The sequence below is a fragment of the Panthera pardus genome, unplaced genomic scaffold, assembly GCF_024362965.1.
Source record: "Panthera pardus isolate Hobbes unplaced genomic scaffold, ASM2436296v1 HiC_scaffold_3, whole genome shotgun sequence".
Taxonomy (NCBI): domain Eukaryota; kingdom Metazoa; phylum Chordata; class Mammalia; order Carnivora; family Felidae; genus Panthera; species Panthera pardus.
The window spans coordinates 5,912,894-5,934,408 of record NW_026526876.1 but is presented as its reverse complement, the minus strand read 5'-3'; the positions used below and the strand labels follow the sequence as shown (position 1 = coordinate 5,934,408).

The following is a 21,515-nucleotide window of genomic DNA, read 5'->3' as shown; positions in this document are numbered from 1 at the left end:
TCTCCTCCTCCTCCTCTCCTCCTCCTTCTCGTCTTCCTCCTCCTTCTCCTCCCCCTCCTCCCCCCTTTCTCTTCTCCCTCCTCCCTCCTCCTTCTCTTCCTCCCCCCCCTCCTCCTCCTCCTTCTCTTCCTTCTTCCTCCTCCCCCTCCTCCTCCTCCCCCTCCTCCTCCTCCCCCTTCCTCCTCCTTCCTCCTTCCCCTTCCTCCTCCTTCCTCCTTCCCCTTCCTCCTCTCCCTCCTCCTCCCCCCCTCCAACCCCTTTCTCCCCCTTCCTCTCCCTCCCCCCTCCTTCTCCTCCTCCTCCTTTTCCTTCTCGTCTTCCTCCTTCTCCTCCTCCGCCCCCTCCTCCCCTTCCTCCTCCCCCTCCTCCCCTTCCTCCTCCCCTTCCTCCTCCCCCCCTCCCCTTCCTCCTCCCCCTCCTCTCCTTCTTCCTCCCCCTCCTCTCCTTCCTCCTCCACCCCTCCTCCTCCTTCTCTCCCCTCCTCCCCCTTCCTCCTCCTTCCTCCTTCCCCTTCCTCCTCTCCCTCCTCCTCCTCCCCTCCAACCCCTTTCTCCCCCTTCCTCTCCCTCCCCCCTCCTTCTCCTCCTCCTCCTTTTCCTTCTCGTCTTCCTCCTTCTCCTCCTCCTCCCCTTCCTCCTCCCCCTTCTCCCCCTTCCTCCTCCCCCTCCTCCTCCTATTTTCACTGCTTTATAAGCTCCCCCATTTCAGAAATAGACCTTTTAACCTTTTTGATCACACTCTCACAGAGAGCCTGGAAACATGATTGGTAGAGACGTTAGGAAGCACTTCTTAAGAGCCATGTGTGAAGACGTCTATGGGAAAGCGGCGACTGTTGTTTTATTGCTGCGTCAACCATTTCCTGGGAGGCAGCCCTCACGTTTGGTTTCTTCTGTAGGCTTATTTTGAAGTCTCAACAACATCTCCCTTTGATCTGACCAGCCAGTCGATATTCAGGGCGTGCCAGGCATTTATCTCCGAGCAGAGTATGAAAGGGGACGTAGTGCCTTTCGAACTTACTGGTTCCAAACCTGATTAATTCGGAACAGTTGGAAGTCTGTAAGCGAGCACTGGGTCCCGTGCGGCACACTGAGGGCCGCGCAAGACAAGGAAGCCAGTGAACGCTCAGACGCGCGTTGGCCCCCTCTCCTGTGCCAGGCATGTTCGCACGCCGGCCATTCCAGACGAACCACGTTTTAAGTGCTGGCCGTTTTCATGTCTGTTATCGGTTAGCAGATGAAGGGGTCTGTATGGTCCCTGAGCCATAGCTTCACGGTGGAAGGTAAACTGGGTTGTTGTTGTATTGTTTTCCTCCCCATCACTTCTTGGAATTATGGAAAACCTGAAACACGTAAAGACAAGATAATGAGCCTCATCACCCAGCTTATGGACGGTCCTGTTTTGTCTCTCCCTCCGATCCTGCCCCCCAACGCCTGCCTTGGATAATTTGAAGCCAATCCCAGACCGTTCTGTGATTTCATCTGTACTATTTCAGGACGTTTCTCCAAAAGATGGGGAGTGCGTAATAGTTCTGTGTAACCCGTAACTTAAAAATATCATGTGCAAAACATAAAAATAATTTGTTCATATCTTCGAACACGTAACCAACGTAAGCCGGTTCTTTCCGCCGCTCACTAGACCTCGGTCTCTCCCTTTCAACTTTCCTTCCCACGCAGTAGCTCTTTTCCTTGTAGTAAGTCATAGATAAGCTCAGGTGGCCCATAGCCTAGGGAGAAATATCTTCTCTCAACCCAGCTACCACTTCTTATTCTTTCCCTGCCTTCCTGTTTTTGTCTTTGGTGCCATCCAATTCCTTTTTTTTTTTTTTTTTTAGAGAGAGAGAGAGACAGAGACAGAGTGCAAGTGAGGGAGGGGCAGAAAGAGAGGGAGACACAGAATCCGAAGCAGGCTCCAGGCTCCGAGGCATCAGCACAGAGCCCGATGCGGGGCTTGAACCCACAAACCGTGAGATCCTGACCTGAGCTGAAGTCGGACGCTCAACCGACTGAGCCACCCAGGCACCCCAGGGGCCGTCCAGTTTCTTAAAAGAACCCTCCATGTGTGCTGCCCCTGGACCCTTACCCCCTCGCACTGCCTCTCGCTCTCCTACAGCTCCATTCTGTCCCCACCCCTGGGCCACTCCCTCTGCCATCCTCAGGGAAGCCAGTGTACCAAGTTCCAGGACTTCATGCAGCCGCCTTGGAAGCGTCGCTGTCCTTGAACCTACCACTTGCCTTGGCTCCCCAGGTCCCCTCTTGCCTCTGCCAGCGAGGGGCATTGGGATTATCTGTCCAAACACCATCAGCCCAGCCCTGCCTTCTGTGAGGATTTGGGGTCCCACCCCCCTGCTCTGGACTCTACTCCCGCATTTGCCACTATTTCTTCAACATGCTCGTGCAGATTTTCCATGACACCCCCAGACCGGACTCACTAGCTATTGTGAGAATCCCCTTCTCCTCCTCTTGGTTTTTATGTCGTTCAGTGAAACGGCCTTCTCAGGGACGCAGTGGGGGCGCCTGGGTGGCTCAGTCGGTTGAGCGTCCGACTTCGGCTCAGGTCATGATCTCGCAGTTCGTGGGTTCAAGCCATGTGTCAGGCTCTGTGCTGACAGCTCAGAGCCTGGAGCCTGCTTCGGGTTCTGTGTCTCCCTCTCTCTCTGCCCCTCCCCCACTCATGCTCTCTCTCTTTCTCTCAAAAATAAACATTAAGAAAAAATTTTTTTAAGGAACCAAATAAAAAAATCTATAGGCTTCTATTTGACGACCCTACTCCCTTCTCTTTGATGTTGTCCATCACCAAATGCTATTGGTTTTCCTCCACGGTAGGGGCATGGTTTTATGACGATCCAACCCATTTCTTTAACACATGCTGTAGCTTGCTCTTGGTCACAGCAGCCTTATTGATGCACCAGTCCAAACGCGTATGGAGTCCTTGCATACATGCCAGAGAGCTTCGGACATCTACTTAGAAGGGAGTTAGCGATCTCAGCAGGCCAGAAACTCAGTATTTCAGACCAGGAACGTTTTCTTCCGAAGAAAACTTGGAGACCTGAACCATGGCCATGAAAGGTTGAAAGGCCTGTTCTGCCAGACCGTTTCTCACCCCTGGGGGTGGCATCACAGAATGTAAGGAGCCGAGAAGCTGAAGCCAAACTTTTCATCCCACGCGTGACTTGGGGGTTCGCTTCTAACTCTGACCTGTAATCGCCCCTCCGCACACCCGTCTTCTTCTCTTTCTCTTCAGGGCTCACTTTTGAACAGAGCACAAGGGTTCACTTGGAAGACAGGACAGTGATTCAGAACTTGAAGAACGAAACCCAGAAGGACCAAAGGAGGCATTGCTCCCTCACAGACCATCCCTAGTTTGCCCGTCCCCTGAGGACATAGACTTTGTCTCTCAAGTAGAGCCCTGTGTCTCCCAATACACACACACACACACACACACACACTCTCACACACTCACTCCATAGACCTTTTCATGTTGAGCTTCCTAGCCTTCCACATCTGATCACGCATCCCTTCTCCAAAATATATCTTAAATACAAAAGAACAAGAAGTTGGGGAGTGCCCAGGGTTCATTAACTCAACAAATACTTACCGAACCAGCATGACGGGTCACCCCATCCTAGGCACTGGGGACACAACAGTGGGTGAGGCTCAGTTCCTGCTCCAGAGTTGCTTATGTCTAAAGGAGGAGCAGACATTCAGAGAGCAGAGCAGGCAGCCGCCATATTGGAAAATGGTGATGGGAAGAAGGCAGCGAGGAGATTTTGGAGGAAGGGAGTGGGGAGACTTCCTGTTTGTTCGCCTTGCTCTTGTGCCCTTCCCTTGAGTTACGGCGCTGTGCGCTGACCCTCTGTGCTGTCGGCAGGGACTCTTCCGGGTGGCGCCGTCTGCCTCCAAGTTGAAGAAGCTAAAAGCCGCCCTGGACTGCTGTGTGGTCGATGTGCAGGAGTACTCAGCAGACCCCCATGCAATTGCAGGTGGGCGCCCACCTCCCCGTAGCAAGGTGCTCCCTTGGGCTGCAGAGGCTCACGGGGAAGGGGTCAGTGTGGAGGGCATGTGGTCACATGACACCATGTGGCTCCCAATGTGCTTCCGATGTGTCCTCTCGGGGCTCGGTTTTAAGCCTGGTCGCTCGGGCCCCTTGAAGAAAGTTCTCCCCAACGTGCCAAGAGAAGACAAGGTGTTGGTGGGAAATAAAAGGGGGAAGCGAGCGTGATTGGAAGCCCAGGTCCCACCGCCATGCCAGAGCCTCCGATCCGTGCGTGTGGGAAACCACATGAGGGTCAGGGAAACCATCCCCACATGTAACCCACATGGGTGATGCTGGCTGGTAGAACTTGTCTGTGCCAATGGCAAGTGGCTCCTAGCCGATGTTGTCTTTGTGTCCAGGAGCTTTGAAATCTTACCTCCGAGAGTTGCCAGAACCTCTTATGACCTTTGAACTCTATGACGAGTGGATTCAGGCTTCCAAGTGAGTACGCCACGTTTTTGGAGTGTGCTGTTGGTTGGAGTTGATTTAAGTATCTGCTGAAATGATGAAAGCCTATGTATGCCTTACGAAAGCTTATTAGCCTGTGATCTTACGACTCCACTTCTTGGTATGTATCGTGGAGAGATGCCCGAATATGTGCCCAAAGAGGCATGAACAAGGATGCCAACGACAGTGTTATTTGGGATAACGAAAGCCTAGAAGTTAGTAAAGCCTCATTGGTGGGGAATGTGGGGCATGGCCAAATAAATTATGGTGTATCTGCCCTGTTAACATACTCCGCAGTGCTTAAAAGCTCTGTTCGAGCTACTGCTAGCATGAAAAGATAGGAAGACATACTCTTCAGTGAAATAAAACAAGTTAACGAGGACACGTATGATGTTCTGTTGTTTTAAAAAGGAAAAAAAGCACAACATACTCAAAGCAGTTCAGTTTTAGGAGTGCTCCTCCATGTAAATGTAAATGCATAGAAGGTTCTGGATTGTAGTGCTTCCTTCTGGAGAGAAGAGTACAAAGGAGTGGTCACAGAGCCTTGACTCTTACTTATAATCGTTACATCTATATTAACAACAGCTCATTAATAGCTAATATACGGGTGCCTCAGAGGATCAGTTGATTCAGCGTCCAACTCTTGATTCGGGCTCAGGTCATGATCTCACAGTTTGTGGGATTGAGCCCCACACGGGGCTCCACCCTGACAGCACAGAGCCTGCTTGGGATTCTCTCTCCTTCTCTCACTCTGTCCCGCCCCCAATAATGAACAAATAAACTTAAAAAAAAATGCTAATATATAAACATGATCTCTGGTCAGTGGGCTGGCCTCTGCTGGGTGCTTGAGGAAGGGACATGATTTCTAGAACTCTCTAGTTGTGGGTTAAGTCTCAAAGCACAGCCAGCTTAGCCTGTCGGAAGGATCACTGGAGTATGTTTATGCTTCCTTGGGCCCTGAAAAAAAAAAAACCCACTGGCCGAGAGGTGAAGCCAGGCTCATCTGTGTGGTGTTCTAGAAGGCTGGCTCCAATCAAGTTTCAGAGCGCCATGGTTTTGTTTTTTGTTGTTTTTTTTTTTTTTTTTTTTTCAAGGTGGAGTAGAGACTGTGTATCAGAAAAGCCTGGCCGAGTATCTGGCATGTGTAAACATCTCGCCGTGGAGAGTGGGCGTGAGTTCTGTGACAGTATTAATCACGAGCCATATCTGTGTCCCGTGTTTACGAGGGGCTCGCTGCTGTTATAAGCTCACGATACGCTTTTAACTTATTTGTCACAGTAACCCTTCGAAAGTGGGTTGTGCTGTTCTCCCCAGCTGATGGAGGAGGAAGTCGAGTACAAGAACAGGTGTATGACGTATGAGGGCAGGTTCCCTGGCATCTAATAAATGGCGGAATGGGATCCGGTTCAGGAACCCAAGGGCTCATCTCCAGCACTGGCCACCTCTCTGGGGCCACCCCGTGGTCTTAGGGATGAAGATAAGCGAGACTGTATCCTTCGATGGAAACTGGCCCTTCTGTTTCCTGACTGTACGTGTGATCTTGATGACATATGAGCTAGAGAAGGGAGGCAGCCAGGCCTTCAGGTTCTAGCCAGGTCTTGGCATCGTCTGCCCTCTCCCCTCAGACGCTGAACTGAGAGCTTGAGACGAACCAGACGCTCTGTGGAGCGCTTTGTACAGATGCTCCTTTAAACCACTCATGCCAACTCCGGACAGAAAGTACTCCCATGAGCCCATTTTACAGATTAGGAAAAGTGAGGCCGCATAGAGATTCAGTAATGGGCACCAGATTGCGGGCAGGGTGGAGCTGGGTCTTTAACGGCCTCCCTGCACACGACCCTCTTCGTCCAGCCTTTGGTCAGCTTGCGACCAAATATGATCTGTTAACCTTTCCGTTTCTAAATGGGACATTTGGTCTTCAGTTTCCTAGTAGAAGTGTGTTTTGGAGAATGCTTACCTCTTCCTCAGCCTGAAATGAGGGAAAACCATTTTTCTTGCCTTGGTCATGATCTGTGGGAGGACCTCCCTGCCTTGGGCCCCAGGCCAAGGGGTCAAAGCTGGGCCCTCACCCTGCTGACATTTTCCCTTTTAATTTTTTTTGGAGAAAAGATTCTTTGAGCAGAAAGGCCTTCCTCACCATGTAAACCTTGATGTAGATTTTCAGGAGAGGTATATACAAACTGTAGTCCTAGAAGCAATTTCTTTTAATTCTCAGAGGGCTTATAAATAAAATAAAATAAAATAAAATATAAAGTAAAATAGGATAAAGTAAAATAAAATACAGTAAGAATACCTATCTATCAAGGGAGAGAGAGGGAATCTCAAGCAGGCTCCACACTGTCAGCACAGAGCCCGACACGGAGCTCGAACTCACGAACCGCGAGATCACGTCCTGAGACAAAGTTGGACGCTTATCCGACTGAGCCACCCAGGTGCCCCGATAGTTGGTTTCTTATACCCACATAGTATGATGACTGGTTAATATGATTGCCAGTGAGATATCATTGCTTCAAGCTCAACCAGTGGCTTTCCCATTTATTTCCCAGTATTCAGGAGCAAGACAAGAGGCTTCAGGCGCTGTGGAATGCTTGTGAAAAATTGCCCAAGGCCAATCACAACAACATCCGGTAAGTGGATGGATCCTGGAGACACGGGATTGGAGTTATTGAGGCCACAGACACTTGGCTTCCCGGCTAATGGTCATGGTAACTAGCATGCACAGCCTTGTATGGGGTGCCAGGCACGGTTAATGCACAGGCTCTCTTTCCACCCTCAAGCAACCCTGCCATTTTGCAAATGAAGACACAGAATGAAGGGCACTCTATGTTTGGCGGCCAGTGGCTCAGGCAGTTCAGTTCTTTGATTTGCAAGAAGCAAAGCTTAACGGAACCTATTTTAAGATCTTGTGGTTGCAACAATGTGGAGGGAACTAGAGGGTATTATGCTAAGCGAAATTAGCCAGTCAGAGAAAGAGAAACATCATAGGACTTCACTCATATGTGGAATTTAAGACACAAAACAGATGAACATAAGGGAAGGGGAGCAAAAATAATATAAAAAACAGGGAAGGGGACAAACCATAAGAGACTCTTAAATACAGAGAACAAACTGAGGGTTGCTGGTGGGGCATTGGGTGGGGGGAGGGGCTAAGCGGGGGAGGGGCATTAAGGAGGGCACTTGTGATGAGCACTGGGTGTGATATGTAGGGGATGAATCATTGGATTCTACTCCTGAAATCATTATTGCACTATATGCTAACTAACTTTGGTGTAAATTAAACACTTCAAAAAATTTAAAAAGGGGCGCCTGGGTGGCTCGGTTGAGCGTCCAACTTCGGCTCAGGTTGTGATCTCACAGTTTGTGGGTTCGAGCCCCCATCAGGCTCTGAGCTGACAGCTCAGAGCCTGGAGCCTGCTTCAGATTCTGTGTCTCCCTCTCTCTCTGCCCGTCCCGCGCTCTCTCTCTCTCTCTCTCTCTCTCTCTCTCTCAAAAATAAACATTAAAAAAAAAAAGCCAAGAGCACACTTTATACACTGTATGTTAGCCAATTTGACAATAAATTATATTAAAAATAATTTTTTAATTAAAAAAAAAGATCTTGTGGGTTTGTCGCAAAGGTAGGTGTTCAGGTGCACCTGTGGGAAGCTGACCAAACGTGGAGCTGGTTGGCAGACGTGTCCTTGAACTGGTCTGCACGGAGATGGAGACCGGAGAACGTCCTCTGGTGATCTGGCACTTAGCTATTTTCCACACGTCTCTCACTGTTGCTTCGCCTCGATTTCACTTCCCGCCGCTCTGCGGATCTTTTCTGCACCTTCACACTCTCTGCTTCCTTATCCCTTTGGCTTGCCAGCAACTTCTCCTGGCCCTGTCACCTCTCCTCAGTGCTTCCCCAGATGTAGATTTTCAGCGTCAGTGCCTGTCTCCATCTGCCTGAGTATTTCCGCCTTCCTGTTAAAAATCCCAAGAGCCGACGGTGTGGCGGACCCTTAAAAAAACTAAACATAGAGTTACCATACGATCCAACAGTTCCACGTCTGGGTATATCTGTATGTGCCCGATGGATTATTCGAAAGCTGGGACTCGTTGCTCGCACACTAATGTTCGTGACAGCGTTATCCGTAATAGCCAAGAGGTGAAATCAGCCCAAATGTCCGTCGATGGGTAACAGAAACAGAATATACATGTAATGCAATATTCAGCCTTTTTAGGAAGGGGATTCTGACACGTGCTACTACATGGATAAACCTTGAGAACCTCGTGCTAAATGAAAGAAGCCAGACGCAAAAGGACCGATACTGTGTGATTCCACATGTATGTGGTACCTGGAGCCATCACGTTCACGGGGACAGAAAGCAAAGGGGTGTTTGCCAGGGCCTGGGGGAGGGGGACAGGAGCCGGGACGTTAGCGTTCAATGGGGACAGAGTTTCTATTCTGGAAGCCGCAAAAGATCTGGAGGATGGTGGTGATGGTCGCTTCCCAGTGCAAAAGTACTTAACACTTGAAAATGATCAAGGTGGTAATTTTTTATGTATATTTTACAACAAGCACGGGGCGCCTGGATGGCTCGGTTGAGCGTCCGACTCTTGATTTTGGCTCAGCTCATGATCTCACGGTTCATGGGATCGAGCCCCATGTTGGGCTCAACACTGACAGCACAGAGCCTGCTTGGGATTCTCTCTCTCCCTCTCTCTCTCTGCCCCTCCCCTGCTCACATGTGCCTGCCCTCCCTCCTTCCTTCCCTCCCTCTCTTTCTCTCTCTCTCTCAAAATAAGTAAGTAAACATTAACAAAAAAAATCCCAAGAGCGATCTAACGTATGGCTCCTTCAATAGTTCCTTGAGATAGAAGTCCTATACCGTTGTGTCCTCTTGGTGGGTGCAGTGTCGTGGTTGTTGGTGTGTTTGTACAGTCCCACAACTATCACCCCTAGTTTTTAGACCATCTCATTCACCGCCATTAGCAGCCACTGTTCCCGTTAGCAGCCACTCCCCATCTCCCCCAACCCAGCCCCCAGCAAACGCTTATCTGCCTTCTCTGTCTCTGCGGAGGTACCTCTCTGGGAACTTCCTCTAGGTGGACTTACACAACATGCACAACATGCGGTCTTTCGTGTCTGGCTTTTTTCACGAGCATCGTGTCCTCAAGGTTCATCCATGTGGTAGCGTGTGTCGGTATTCTGTTCCTTTTCGTGGGTGAATAGTATTCCGTTGTACGGACAGACCACGTTTCATTCATCCGGTCCTCCCTTGCTGGACATTTGGGGGGTCTCCACTTCTTAGCTGACTTAATACTGTGCACACCTGTGCACAAATGCGTATGTGTGGGTATAGTTCTCTTGGGTACATCTCTAGGAGTGAGTGCCTGGCTCGTGTGCTAGCTCTGTGTTTAACTTCTTTTTTTTTTTAATTTTTTTTAATGTTTTTTATTTATTTTGAGACAGAGCATGAGCAGGGGAGGGGCAGAGAGAGGGAGACACAGAATCTGAAGCAGGCTCCGGGCTCTGAGCCATCAGCACAGAGCCTGAGGCAGGGCTCGAACCCACCAACCGTGAGATCGTGACCTGAGCTGAAGTCGGACGTTCAACTAGCTGAGCCACCCAGGCGCCCCTATGTTTAATTTCTTTTTCCATTAGCTCTGAAAGCCCCCCTGAGGTTAATCCCACCCCTAGCATGTGGAGGTCCCTGCCGGTGACACCTGGACACTTTGCTTCTCACCTCTGCACACGGGGCGGGTGGCAGGCGACTGAGGTTTGAAGAACAAGAGGGACTTTAGGTCACTAGATAACAGAGTCAAAAGGAAAGATGGGGAATTTCTCTGGCCAGGGTTAGGTGATGTAGATGTTGACAGGTAGCCGCGTCCTGGTATATGAGTCTGTCTGTCTGTAAAGTATTCTCGTGTCCTCTTCCATGATGTGTCTTCATTATAAGGCGGGGTGTATGATCTGGCTGTCGGTAAGATGGGCTGTGGGGGAGAGAAGTGTCTGCCCTGTGCTGGGGGAACACGGCTGGGGCTGAGCCCTGGTTCAACCTGGCCCTTGTGACTCCCTTTCAGATACTTGATCAAATTTTTATCCAAGCTATCAGAATATCAAGATGTGAACAAGATGACTCCCAGCAATATGGCAATTGTGTTAGGCCCCAACTTGCTGTGGCCGCAAGCAGAAGGGTGAGTATAGGGCAGAACACGCGAAAGGGTAAGGCATGGGGCGGGTGGCAGAGGGCACGACCGGGGCCCCCAGCATATCATCGGCCTCATTTATTTGCCAAGTTCTATTTCTCTCTTGGCCTGCTCAGGTTTCAGACTCAGGAGGAGACCCAGAATTCTGTAGCTCCTTCTCCATGATGGTCTCAGAGCTACGGGTCTGCGGTGAGGGTCTTTGAGCTAATCTGAGTCAGCCCCAGGCCAGGCAAGCTGTTCCAGGCCTTCCTGACTGTCTCCGAAGAGCGTGCATCCCCAGCATCTGGAACCGGGGGATAGAGGGCCGTCTCCTAAAAGAGAACAGAGTTGGAAAGCAGACAGTTTTATGTATATTATCCATTGATGTGTCTCCTGTAAGGAGGCCTTTTGTGGTTACCCCTTTCTGAGGAAGGGAAGGAGAGGCTCAGAAAGGTCAAGTGCCCTTGCAGAGAGAAAGCCTACCCTTAGACCTAGGTCTGCAGGCTTCCGGCCCTGGGCTGTGGGGCCAGACGTGCCTCCCCGCCCCGGCCGGTGACCCAGCCCTGCCCCCCCTCTGCTCTGCGCTGGCAGGAACATCACGGAGATGATGACCACGGTTTCACTGCAGATTGTCGGGATTGTCGAACCCATCATCCAGCATGCAGACTGGTTCTTCCCTGGAGGTATGTGGCAGCATTGAGGTGTGGGGGTGGGGAAGAACCAGTGTTACTGTGGATGCAAGACTTTATTCTTAAGTTTATTTTTAATTATTTTGTGAGAGAGGTGGTGAGCAGGGGAGGGGGTGGAGAGAGACACGGAATCCCAAGCAGGCTCCACACCGTCAGCACAGAGCCCGATGTGGGCCTCAGATTCACCAACCGTGAGGTCACAACCTGAGCCAAAATCAAACGTCAGACACTCAACCGACTGAGCCACCTAGGCGCCCCTCGAAACTTTTGAAACCAAAAGTGTTTGTTATCAATCTTCCTGCACAAACGCGCGCGCACACACACACACACATACTCAAGTAGGGTATGGACAGTCACGTCAGTGTCTTACTGTCTAATCCTTGGCTAAGTGACAATTGCTGTCCATTGCCTGCACTAACCGTGTCTGTGGATTTTACTGGTCTCACATCCACACCGTGGTGTCTTTACATCTATGAATTATGAAATGCTGGAGCAGAAAGGAAAGCGAGATCGCCTGCTTTCATAGATGCCGCATAGATCTGAGATGCGCATGAATTTTTATCCAGGGCTCGGCGATCCCCTGGGTGCCATCTTTTTGTTACTCCTTTTGTGTGTCCTTTGAGTTGCCCTCAAAATGTAAAGGTGAGGCTCAAAGGCAATCAGGTTCTTTTTTGGATCCGGTTCAAAATTAGGCTATACAGGTGGCTCCCTCGGATGATGCTTCATAAATGTTCAAAAAGCAGCATAGCAGAAGGGGATAACTCTGAAGTTAACAGCTTTCGGGAGAGAGCAGTTGTACTAATTTCACTGTTTGTTTTCAAAAGAAAAAAAAAGAGCACTGTACCCTGTGTTTAGTAAACATTAAGGATGTGCTTTTGGCTATGCTACAGTAAACTGTTTACCTCCTGTGAGGATAGAATGTTAATAATTCTGTGCTCTGTCCATCAGCAGTAATCACTCAGATGATCAACATCGAAGAAGTTTGATGGTGTTGACTTGGTTTTGTGTGTTTTGACCATGAAGGTTCTTAACTGCTAATGTCCTAAGAGTTCTGTCAATGACATCAAGTTGAGTGAGGGTGGGAAATCGGCATAAAGAAAGAAGGGAATAGGAGTCTAAGGCATAACACTATAAGTTTGTGGATGAGTGGATTAATTTCTGTTGCAGATAGGAAATGGCAAGGGAACTTTGGGATATTTCTGATGTCACTTGATCACCAACACCACCTTAGTGACCTTAGTGAAATCTCTGCTTCCAGTCCTTCCTAATTTTTTCTCTTTGGTTTTCCAGAAAGACATCATCATCACTAAAAATAACGATCTTTCCTCTCATTTCATTTTCTTGACTTATTCCATTGGCCAGCTTCTCCAACAACGTTAAGTAACAGTGGTGATTGTAGGCATTGTCCTTTTTCATGATTTAATTAAGACTGCTCTGGTGTTTCACTTTTAACCATGAGGTTTGAAATGGATGATTTTGTCTTTTTCAGAAAGTACCCCAACTGTTCCTTGTTTAAGTTTGGGTTTGTTTGGTTTTTTTTTAATCTTTTTTTACACTTATATATTTTTGAGAGACAGAGAGAACACAAACAAGGGAGGGGCAGAGTGAGAATAAGACACAGAATCCGAAGCAGGCTCCAGGCTCTGAGCCATCAGCACAGAGCCCGAGGCGGGGCTTGAACTCATGAACCGTGAGCTCATGACCTGAGCCGAAGTCAGATGCTTAACTGACTGAGCTACCCAGGCACCCCATGTTGTTTTTTAAATCACAGATAGAAATTGCTTTATTAAGTGCCCATCATATTAATGTGAGAGGTGAGCAGTTGTGTGCACCTGCTGATGTGATGAATTATGTTAAGATGAATTCATATCAACAGGTGACCTAACATTGAACCGCGGGACAGAGTTTTCTAGGGGTGAAGTGTAAATGAGAGCCCATCTCTGCTCCTATCTCTCCTGCCCAGGAAGGGTGTGATGGACCCATAGATCACGTACACCTATTTCTTTCTTCTCCACAGAGATAGAGTTCAACATCACAGGGAATTATGGGAGTCCGGTACACGTGAACCACAACGCCAACTATAGCTCAATGCCCTCCCCAGACATGGACCCCACTGACCGTCGCCAGCCCGAGCAGATCCGCCGGCCCCTCAGCGTTGCCACGGATAATATGATGCTGGAGTTTTACAAAAAGGATGGGTATGACTTAGTGTGCCTTTCTCAGCATTGGGGGTTGGAGCCGGGAGGGGCCGAGAGGTAACATGGAACCGGATTGCCAGGCAGGACGCCCTCTCTGGCAGCAATTTAGGGGATTTGTAGCAATCAAGCTGTTGCCTCCTGCTTGAGGTTTTCCTCTGTGCTGTTTAGATTGGGTCCCTTGGCTCGCTTCCCTGGCTTTAGGGGCGAAGGTAAGTGCAACCTTCTGAAATGAGGGTTGCGATCGATTCTCATTAGTTATCATCAAAAGAAGGAAAAAAAGTCGGCCAGCAAGGGGAATTAAAAGATGGGAACACGCTTTGTATTTTGACTGCAAATTTATCAGCGTACGTCAGTTCTCAAATCCTAAACGGTTCCTCGGTGACGATGGCTCTGCTCACCTGCATTGTCCATCAACGTTCCTGCACGAGCAGCGCCTTAAACGCACGCTTTTACGTTTCCAGCCTCAGTCTCTTTAAGACCGAGAGTAAAACCTACAACCTGACGCAATCTGTGTGTCACCTGTCAGTTTCTAAGACTTTTTCTCGTCTCTTATGATGGACACCTATACCTCCTGATGCCACAGTCCCCGGGGGAGACTCATCAATGCCTTCCGCTTCACTTGCATAGGAATGACCCCCTCCACGCTGCTGTGAAATCAGTTTCCATAACGTGCAACTGCCTCCTAGGATCCCCAAAGCAAATAAAAGGGGCATAAACGTGTTTTCTGACAAGCACGGCTGATTCGCGGTGAGCGTCAGCCACGACCGCGAGGACCGCGCATGGCCGCAAGCCGGGGGCCTCCGTGAAAATATGTCTCAGAGAAGGATTGGGTTGCATCCTTGGTCCAGGGAGTCAGTCAAGTAAACTTTGGTTAAGAACGGAAAATTGCCGCCATGAAATCAAAGGCAGCAACTGCTCCTTTGAGCCGGACCGGGAGTGTAAAACGTTGGATGGGAATGACAGAAATTCAGATGACAGAAGCGTAGCAGTCACAACTTCCGTCTCCCCGACAGGTCACGAGGCAGCCAGAAAGGCCCACTTGCTTGAAAGGCATCTGGCCTGAAGGGCTGCAGAGGGAAGGTTGGAAACCAGGAACTGTAGGGGTGCGTGCGTCTTACCACGCGCCCCTCTTGTTTTCAGAGTGGGGACCTAGACCTGTGTCGTGGGATTGACAGAGGCATGCTCAGAAGGGGCCAGAATCCCTGCTTACCTCCTTACCCACCAGACTCTTGCTGTGCATTGTGTCTTGTGTCTTGATTACCTGCTCTGTGTGGTTGGTTGTTCTCCAGCGAAGGGGGAAAGAAAGACTGGGAGTTCTTAGACGCTGCAGGGAGTAGGAGAAATTCCTTAAATCTATAAAAAAAAAAAAAAAAAAAGAGTGTACTTAGAATCTGATCTTTGCATTGTAAGAGAAAGTCAGAGAGACAGAGAAGAGACAGACAAGTGCATATTAGCAGGTGCCTCAGATTTTGTTTTTTGTTTTTTTTTAATTTTTTTTTTACATTTTTATTTATTTTTGAGACAGAGACAGAGCGTGAACATGGGAGGGGCAGAGAGAGAGGGAGACACAGAATCCGAAGCAGGCCCCAGGCTCTGAGCTGTCAGCACAGAGCCCGACGCGGGGCTCGAACTCACGAACGGTGAGATCATGACCTGAGCCGAAGTCGGACGCTTAACCGACCAAGCCACCCAGGCGCCCCTCACATTTTGTTTTTAATCTCAGGCAAAGCCACTGTTCCTTTGTGAAGTTCGTTGAGCCAAGGGGATATACCCCGGAGGGTGAATTCTGGACCTGGCTGGGTTCTGGAGAACTCCTTGGGTCTTAGTGTTTCTCCATCAGAGTTGTGCAGCTCTGTCCTCCCTGCCAGACCCTGTCTGGTTCCAGGCACCCATGAAAAGCAATCCAGATGCCATCCATGGGAGAGTTACCACTATGGAATCTTGGGCCAAAGTCCACTGGCCCCCAAAATACACAGGAAGTTGCAGAAGCTTGAATGATATTTTATTTATTTATTTTTCATGGTTTTTTTTTTTGAGAGCGAGAGACAGAGTACAAGCGGGGGAGGGGCAGAGAGAGAGGGAGACACAGAATCTGAAGCAGGCTCCAGGCTCTGAGCTGCCAGCACAGAGCCTGATGCGGGGCTCGAACTCACGAACAGTGAGATCACGAGCTGAGCCGAAGTCTGGTGCTTAACCGACTGAGCCACCCAGGTGCCCCTTGAATGATGATATTTCAAGCCACTGCCTCATCTCTGATGACATTCTGGCATTCGAGAACTTTGTAAATGAAATGCCCCTTCTGCATACAATTCTGACTGAAAGCCAGAAACTGGCACCGTCTACTTTTAGGGTAGAGGGGATGCGCTATGCGAATTACTCTTGGCACCCTAAACGGATACATTTATGAATTGTAAAATTTGTACTGGGGCACCTGGGTGGCTCAGTCGGTTAAGCATCCGACTTCAGCTCAGGTCGTGATCTCGCAGTTCGTGGGTTTGAGCCTCACGTTGGGCTCTGTGCTGACAGCTCAGAGCCTGGAACCTGTTTCGCATTCTGGGTCTCCCCCGCTCTCTGCCCCTCCCCTGCTTGTGCCCTGTCTCTTTCTCTCAAAATAAATATTTTTAAAAATTGTATTAAACATTAAGCAGAGGGCTTCCCAGCTTAGGGTAATGGGGTACTGGCACAGGTGTTTTAAGGTTCAGTGGGCTTACAGATGATCAGATCTTAACTGGCTTTAACAGAACTAGAACCCCAAGGTTGTGAGTAAATGTTCTGGGGGAGAAGAAAGGAATTTACGTCAGTTGAGTCCCTGTGTTGTTTTAGTAATAGCAGGGGAATTCTCCACGTTCATCCCATTTCTGAGCTCCTAAAATCTATGAGACACTGATTTTCTTTCATTTATTTTAATGTTCATTTATTTTGAGAGAGAAAGGACACGAGCAGGGAAGGGACAAAGAGAGAGAATCCCAAGCAGGCTCTTTGCTGTCAGTGCAGAGCCTGACACGGGGCTCAAGCTCACAAACTGCGAGATCGTGACCTGAGCTAAAATCAAGAGTCGGACGCTTAACCAACTGAGCCACCCAGGCACCCCAAATCTATGAGACACATTTTAAAGTCTCCAAACTACCCCTTGAAATAGTGATAAATTAAAGCTCATTTTGTCAAAGCGTTTTGCTGAAGTTAAAAAACAAAACCACCAATTGTATGTCAATAACGCCATTACTGAAAGGAAGGAAGGAAGGAAGGAAGGAAGGAAGGAAGGAAGGAAGGAAGGAAAGAAGGAAAGAAAGAAAGAAAGAAAGAAAGAAAGAAAGAAAGAAAGAAAGAAAGAAAGAAAGAAAGAAAAGAGAGGAAGGAAGGAAAGAAAGGAAAGAAGGAAAGAAAAAGGAAGGAAAGAAAGACAAAGAGAAGAAAAGAAAGAAAGAAAGGGAAAGAGGAAGGAAGGAAGGAAAGAAAGAAAAAGAGAAAAGAAAAGGAAGAAAGAAAAAGAGAGAAAGAAAAGAAAAGGAAAAACTGGCCAATACTTAGAAGAAATGGTGAGTTCCCCTTCAGTGCCAGCAGTGTGTTTCTGGCTGATGGCTCTCTTGTCCCAGACATTATTCAAGGTGGTTCACTCCCATCCCAGCTCCAGGCTTTGGTCCTGATGCCTCTGATTCAGGATGACTTAGAAAACAGAGTGTCTTTAGTAAGGCCTGGAGGCAGATTTACAAGCTCACATCAGCCTTTTTTCATTGTTCTGGTTGGCAGAATAATGACCCCCCCCCCCAAAAGATAGCAGGTCCTGAACCACGGAACCTGTAAATAATTGGGAAAAGCGTCTTTGCAGATGTGATTAAAATGAGGACCTTGAACTAAGGGGATCACTCTGGATTATCAGGGCGGGCCCTCAGTGCAATCACATGTGTCCTAAAATGCGGAAGGAGATTTGACATAGGCACACGGAGAAGGCAAAATGCAGAAATGGAGCAGAGAGAGATCTAAAGATGTGGCCACGTGCTAAGAAGTGTATGCCACCAAATACTGGAAGAGCCAAGATGTAGCCTCTGTCCTGGAGCCTCTGGAGGGAGCACAGTCCTGCTGACACCTTGGCTTTGGCCCATTCCTACAGATCCTGGCCTCCTGGCCTCCAGAACTACAAAAGAATGGATGTCTGTCATTTCCCAGCTTTGTGGTACTTGTTACAGCAGCCACAGGGCCCTAACACCTCCCTTCGCCGCAAATGCGTGCCGGGCGTGTCATGGTGAAAATGGCGGCAGGTGCTTGGTTCTCCCACTGGGGGTTGAAATCTAGCCACACTCCCTTTGGCAATGATTTGGCGTCCATGACTTAACTAACAGAATGTGGTGGAAGAGATCTACCAGCACTTCAACAGGGTCGGAAAGAGCCCTGTTGATTGTGCCTGGGTCTCCCAAGCAGCCACTCTTGGAGCCCAAGAGCTCTCCACTCTTCTCACTGGAGAGAAGTGAAACCCGCCCCCCCCACCCCGCCTTCATCCCCAGCTGAGCACTGAGCTGACAGCCAGTGCCCAGTAAGGGAATCGTCTCGGGAGTTGTCCTCGCCAAGCCAGACCATCTCGGCTAGTGCCGTGTAGAAAATACAAGCCATACCTGCCAAACTCTGCCAAAGGTGTGGATTTGAGACCCAGATAAATAAGCTGGTTTGTTTCGAGGGTGGCTTCTTATGCAATAAAAGATAAAACATGTTTTAAAAAAAAGAATACTGCTGTTCTGAGGCCCCAGCCCCATTCCTCTAGGATGATTTAATTGGCCTGGGCTGGGATTCAGGCATTGATGGTTTTTTAAAGGTGTCCTGGCTGATTCTAACATGCATCTAGGGCTGAGAACCACTGAATCACAGAAAGATCTTGCCATTCTGAATAAAGAACTTGGCAATGATACAATTGAAAAAAAAAAATTTTTAAGTTTATTTATTTTAAGAGAGAGCACAAGAGGGGGAGGGACAGAGAGAGAGAGAGAGAGAAGGAGAGCGAGAGAATCCCAAGCAGGCTCCATGCTGTGAGCACAGAGCCCTGACGCGTGGCTTGAACTCACGAACCATGAGATCGTGACCAGAGCCAAAGTTGGATGCTTAACCGACTGAGCCACCCATGCGCCCTGGTCCTATCAGATAGTTTATGTGAACCCTCCTGCCTAAAGAGTTGGCCAAGGTGTCTACACTCTCTTGCCCATTAGTCAGGAGGGACCCAGGAGCCCTGAGCATTTGTCAGATGCATGCATCGGCAGAGTCTGCACAAACTCACCTGGGATGGTCGAGAGGCCCGTGGATAGGCCAGAGGCAGGAAGAGAAGTGACGTCAACAGCGGAGCCTCCCTGCTCGCTTACCTGATGGCTATGGTCCTCCCCCTTTGTACTCCCCTCTGCCTCCACTCCCAGCCCACTGCCTGTTATATACTTGAGAGACCTCACCGGTACCAACACGACCCATTCCGTACACACCGGGTTCCCTGCTGTCTGTTAACTGCCTTCCGGCTCTGGCTCACGCTCTCCTCACTTAACCCTGCCGGTGGCACAACTGTCCCGCTGCCTCTGCTCAGTTCTAGCCTCTTGGGTCCCAGCGGGACAGCAGTCTGTCCCCAGAAATCCCAGTGGCGTTGGCTCTTCCGACTCAGAAGACCAACATGTGGCTCCTCTTTCAAATCTTAAAACTGACGTGCCTGTCACCATTTCACTTGTCCCACGGCGGTCTGGTCGTCAGAGGTGTTCTATCAGCAGCCCACAAATCTACGAGGATCTTTCCACCAGAGCTCATGATCTCCTTTAGAGCTCAGCTTGGTGCGCGACACATCCTTAGCCTGTGTGTGACAGCCACTCTCTGATGGGTCTTGTCCCACCCGCCTGGACCTTCATCGAGATGTCCAGCTCGGGATAGGCGTCTTTAATTGAGGAGGTCCAAGAACAATGTGAATGGTGCTTTCTGGAATACTGGTTCCGCTGTTGGTCGTATTGGCTTGGGAGTCTGGGGTCTAACGGACTCCTAAAACACATGATTCAACACACGGAGACCAGTTGGTTTAGCGTGTGACCTCTTAGAGTCTGTCACGTGTCACAGATCTTCCTGAGGGCGCTGTGGCGTGCTTTGTTTCCCAAATTCATTAAATCGAAGTCGGCGGTCGCGTGATAATCAGAGCTAGTGGTCCAAGGGCCTTGCTTCTGTAATTGCGGCTATCAGGTGTTCTATAGACCCTGAAGGGGAGGATGAACAGCGAAGGCAGCGACCCCAAAAGACGTGTCATGGATGTCTGTCTGGTGCGTTCATTTTATTTCCGATAGAACCTGAACCCTAATGCAGACGAGCTCACCTAGTCATCCTGGGTATCAGTGGGAAAGTTGACTCCTATTTTGGATTTGTACTGGCCAAATGGACCTTGGAGAGGTAAATTCTTGGCCCAGGCCCGGGCCGAGAAATGTGGCCAGATGACTGCAGCCTTTATTTGTACTGGGGGAGGTTACGAAACTTTGTTGTTAGGTATTTAAAAAAGGGATCATCCCTGGAGGGACTGGAAATTACCCGAGTCTGGCCTTCCCAGGTGCGTGTAGGCAAGGGTAAGTCTTTGGATTTTTAGGTTTCCTGTCACTCACCATGTGGTGACCCCCAAGGCCCCTGCCACTGCTTCCTGGCCCCCAAGTGTATCTTAAACATTCCTTGAACTTGATAGTCTTCCGTGGATGCCTGGAGAGCCACCCAGATTCCCCAGGGCCTCCCGTCTGATGACAGACGCATTTCTTGTCTCCTCTCCCTTGGCCGGCTTTTGCCCAATGCAACTGATCTTTAGAACAAAAATCAAAACCTTGCAGATCTCTATAGACTTAAAATACTTCAAAGCCATATATTAGTTAATACCTCCAGCTAGGATTGTCCCTGACTGGGGATTCACGAGCTGCGTGGCAGCTAGCTGTCCTGCAGAGGGGAAAAAAGCAAAAAGCAACAGCTAACCCGTGACGATCTACCTATTCTTTTTTTTTTTTTTTTTTTTTTTTTACTTTTTTTTAATGTTTATTTTTGAGAGAGCATGAGCAGGGGAAGGGCAGAGAGAGAGAGAGAGAGAGAGAGAGAGAGAGAGAGACCCAGAATCGGAAGCAGGCTCCAGGCTCTGAGCTGTCGACACAGAGCCCGACATGGGGCTTAAACCCACCAACCGTGAGATCATGACCCGAGCTGGAGTCGGACGCTCAACCGACTGAGCCCCCCAGGCACCCCTGTAGACGTGTCCTTGCAGCTGGATTTTCCATCTTTCAGACTTGGGTTGTTTCCTTCCCTCCCCCCACGGAGGCAGTCCTTTGTCTCTTCATTTTTAAGATTCTGGCTCTTAGGCTTTCCCTGCATGGCCTACCAGGTTACAGGCTTTCAAACAAGAACATCACTTCCTTTCCTGCACCAAGGAGACATTTATAGGTCTGACCTTTCCATTCTCTCCGTCCACCCACCTTGTGGGAGAAGAAGAAGCCTCACATACTCTGAACATGTGGCATGTGAGCTTTGGGGTCAGACTCTCTCCAAGTTCAGATTCTGGTCCCGTGACCTTGGGAGGTCACCTAATCTCTGACTGCCTCCGTTTCTTGATACGCAAAATGGGGAAATGATAGTAGGCACCCACCTGAGAGTTGCCTTGAGCATTAAATAAAATTTGGCTTATGAAGTGTTTAGAGCAATCTTCCGTACATGGTCAGCGTTAGCTGCTTTTAGCACACAGACTGGAATTTTGAGTGACGGCGTGCCATTTTTAAGATAGCGACGTGCCTGGGTACGCTTCTCCGTCCATGAGGTACTCTGACCAACCCCTTCCTTTCCACTCACTGGGTGGATGGTGTTCCGTCTCACTGAGAACACCTGAAATGGTTTTTTTGGCTCCACCCGCTGTGGGCACCGCCTGTGGACTGGCCGAGGACCGAGGAAGGTTGCCGGACGTCCCCCGCAGCCCCCCGCCCGGGACGTGGAAGGCCTCTGTGGGGCGGAGTGTTGTGGCCATTTC

General features: G+C 49.4%; 1 protein-coding gene across 6 annotated transcripts in view; it reads left to right on the top strand.

Moving 5' to 3' along the window:
• The window catches only part of ARHGAP44 (Rho GTPase activating protein 44), a 181,225-nt gene that overhangs the window by 144,713 nt on the left and 14,997 nt on the right, over positions 1 to 21,515 (top strand). For all 6 annotated transcript variants that reach the window (XR_008418830.1, XM_053893121.1, XM_053893120.1 and 3 more), the window contains 6 exons: positions 3,868 to 3,979; positions 4,392 to 4,473; positions 7,026 to 7,106; positions 10,534 to 10,647; positions 11,230 to 11,321; positions 13,345 to 13,525. Coding sequence is in view for 5 of the 6 variants with exons in the window: in XM_053893121.1 (XP_053749096.1) it covers positions 3,868 to 3,979; positions 4,392 to 4,473; positions 7,026 to 7,106; positions 10,534 to 10,647; positions 11,230 to 11,321; positions 13,345 to 13,525 (662 nt within the window). In the remaining variant the exon portion in view is untranslated. The remainder of the gene's footprint in view (positions 1 to 3,867; positions 3,980 to 4,391; positions 4,474 to 7,025; positions 7,107 to 10,533; positions 10,648 to 11,229; positions 11,322 to 13,344; positions 13,526 to 21,515) is intronic.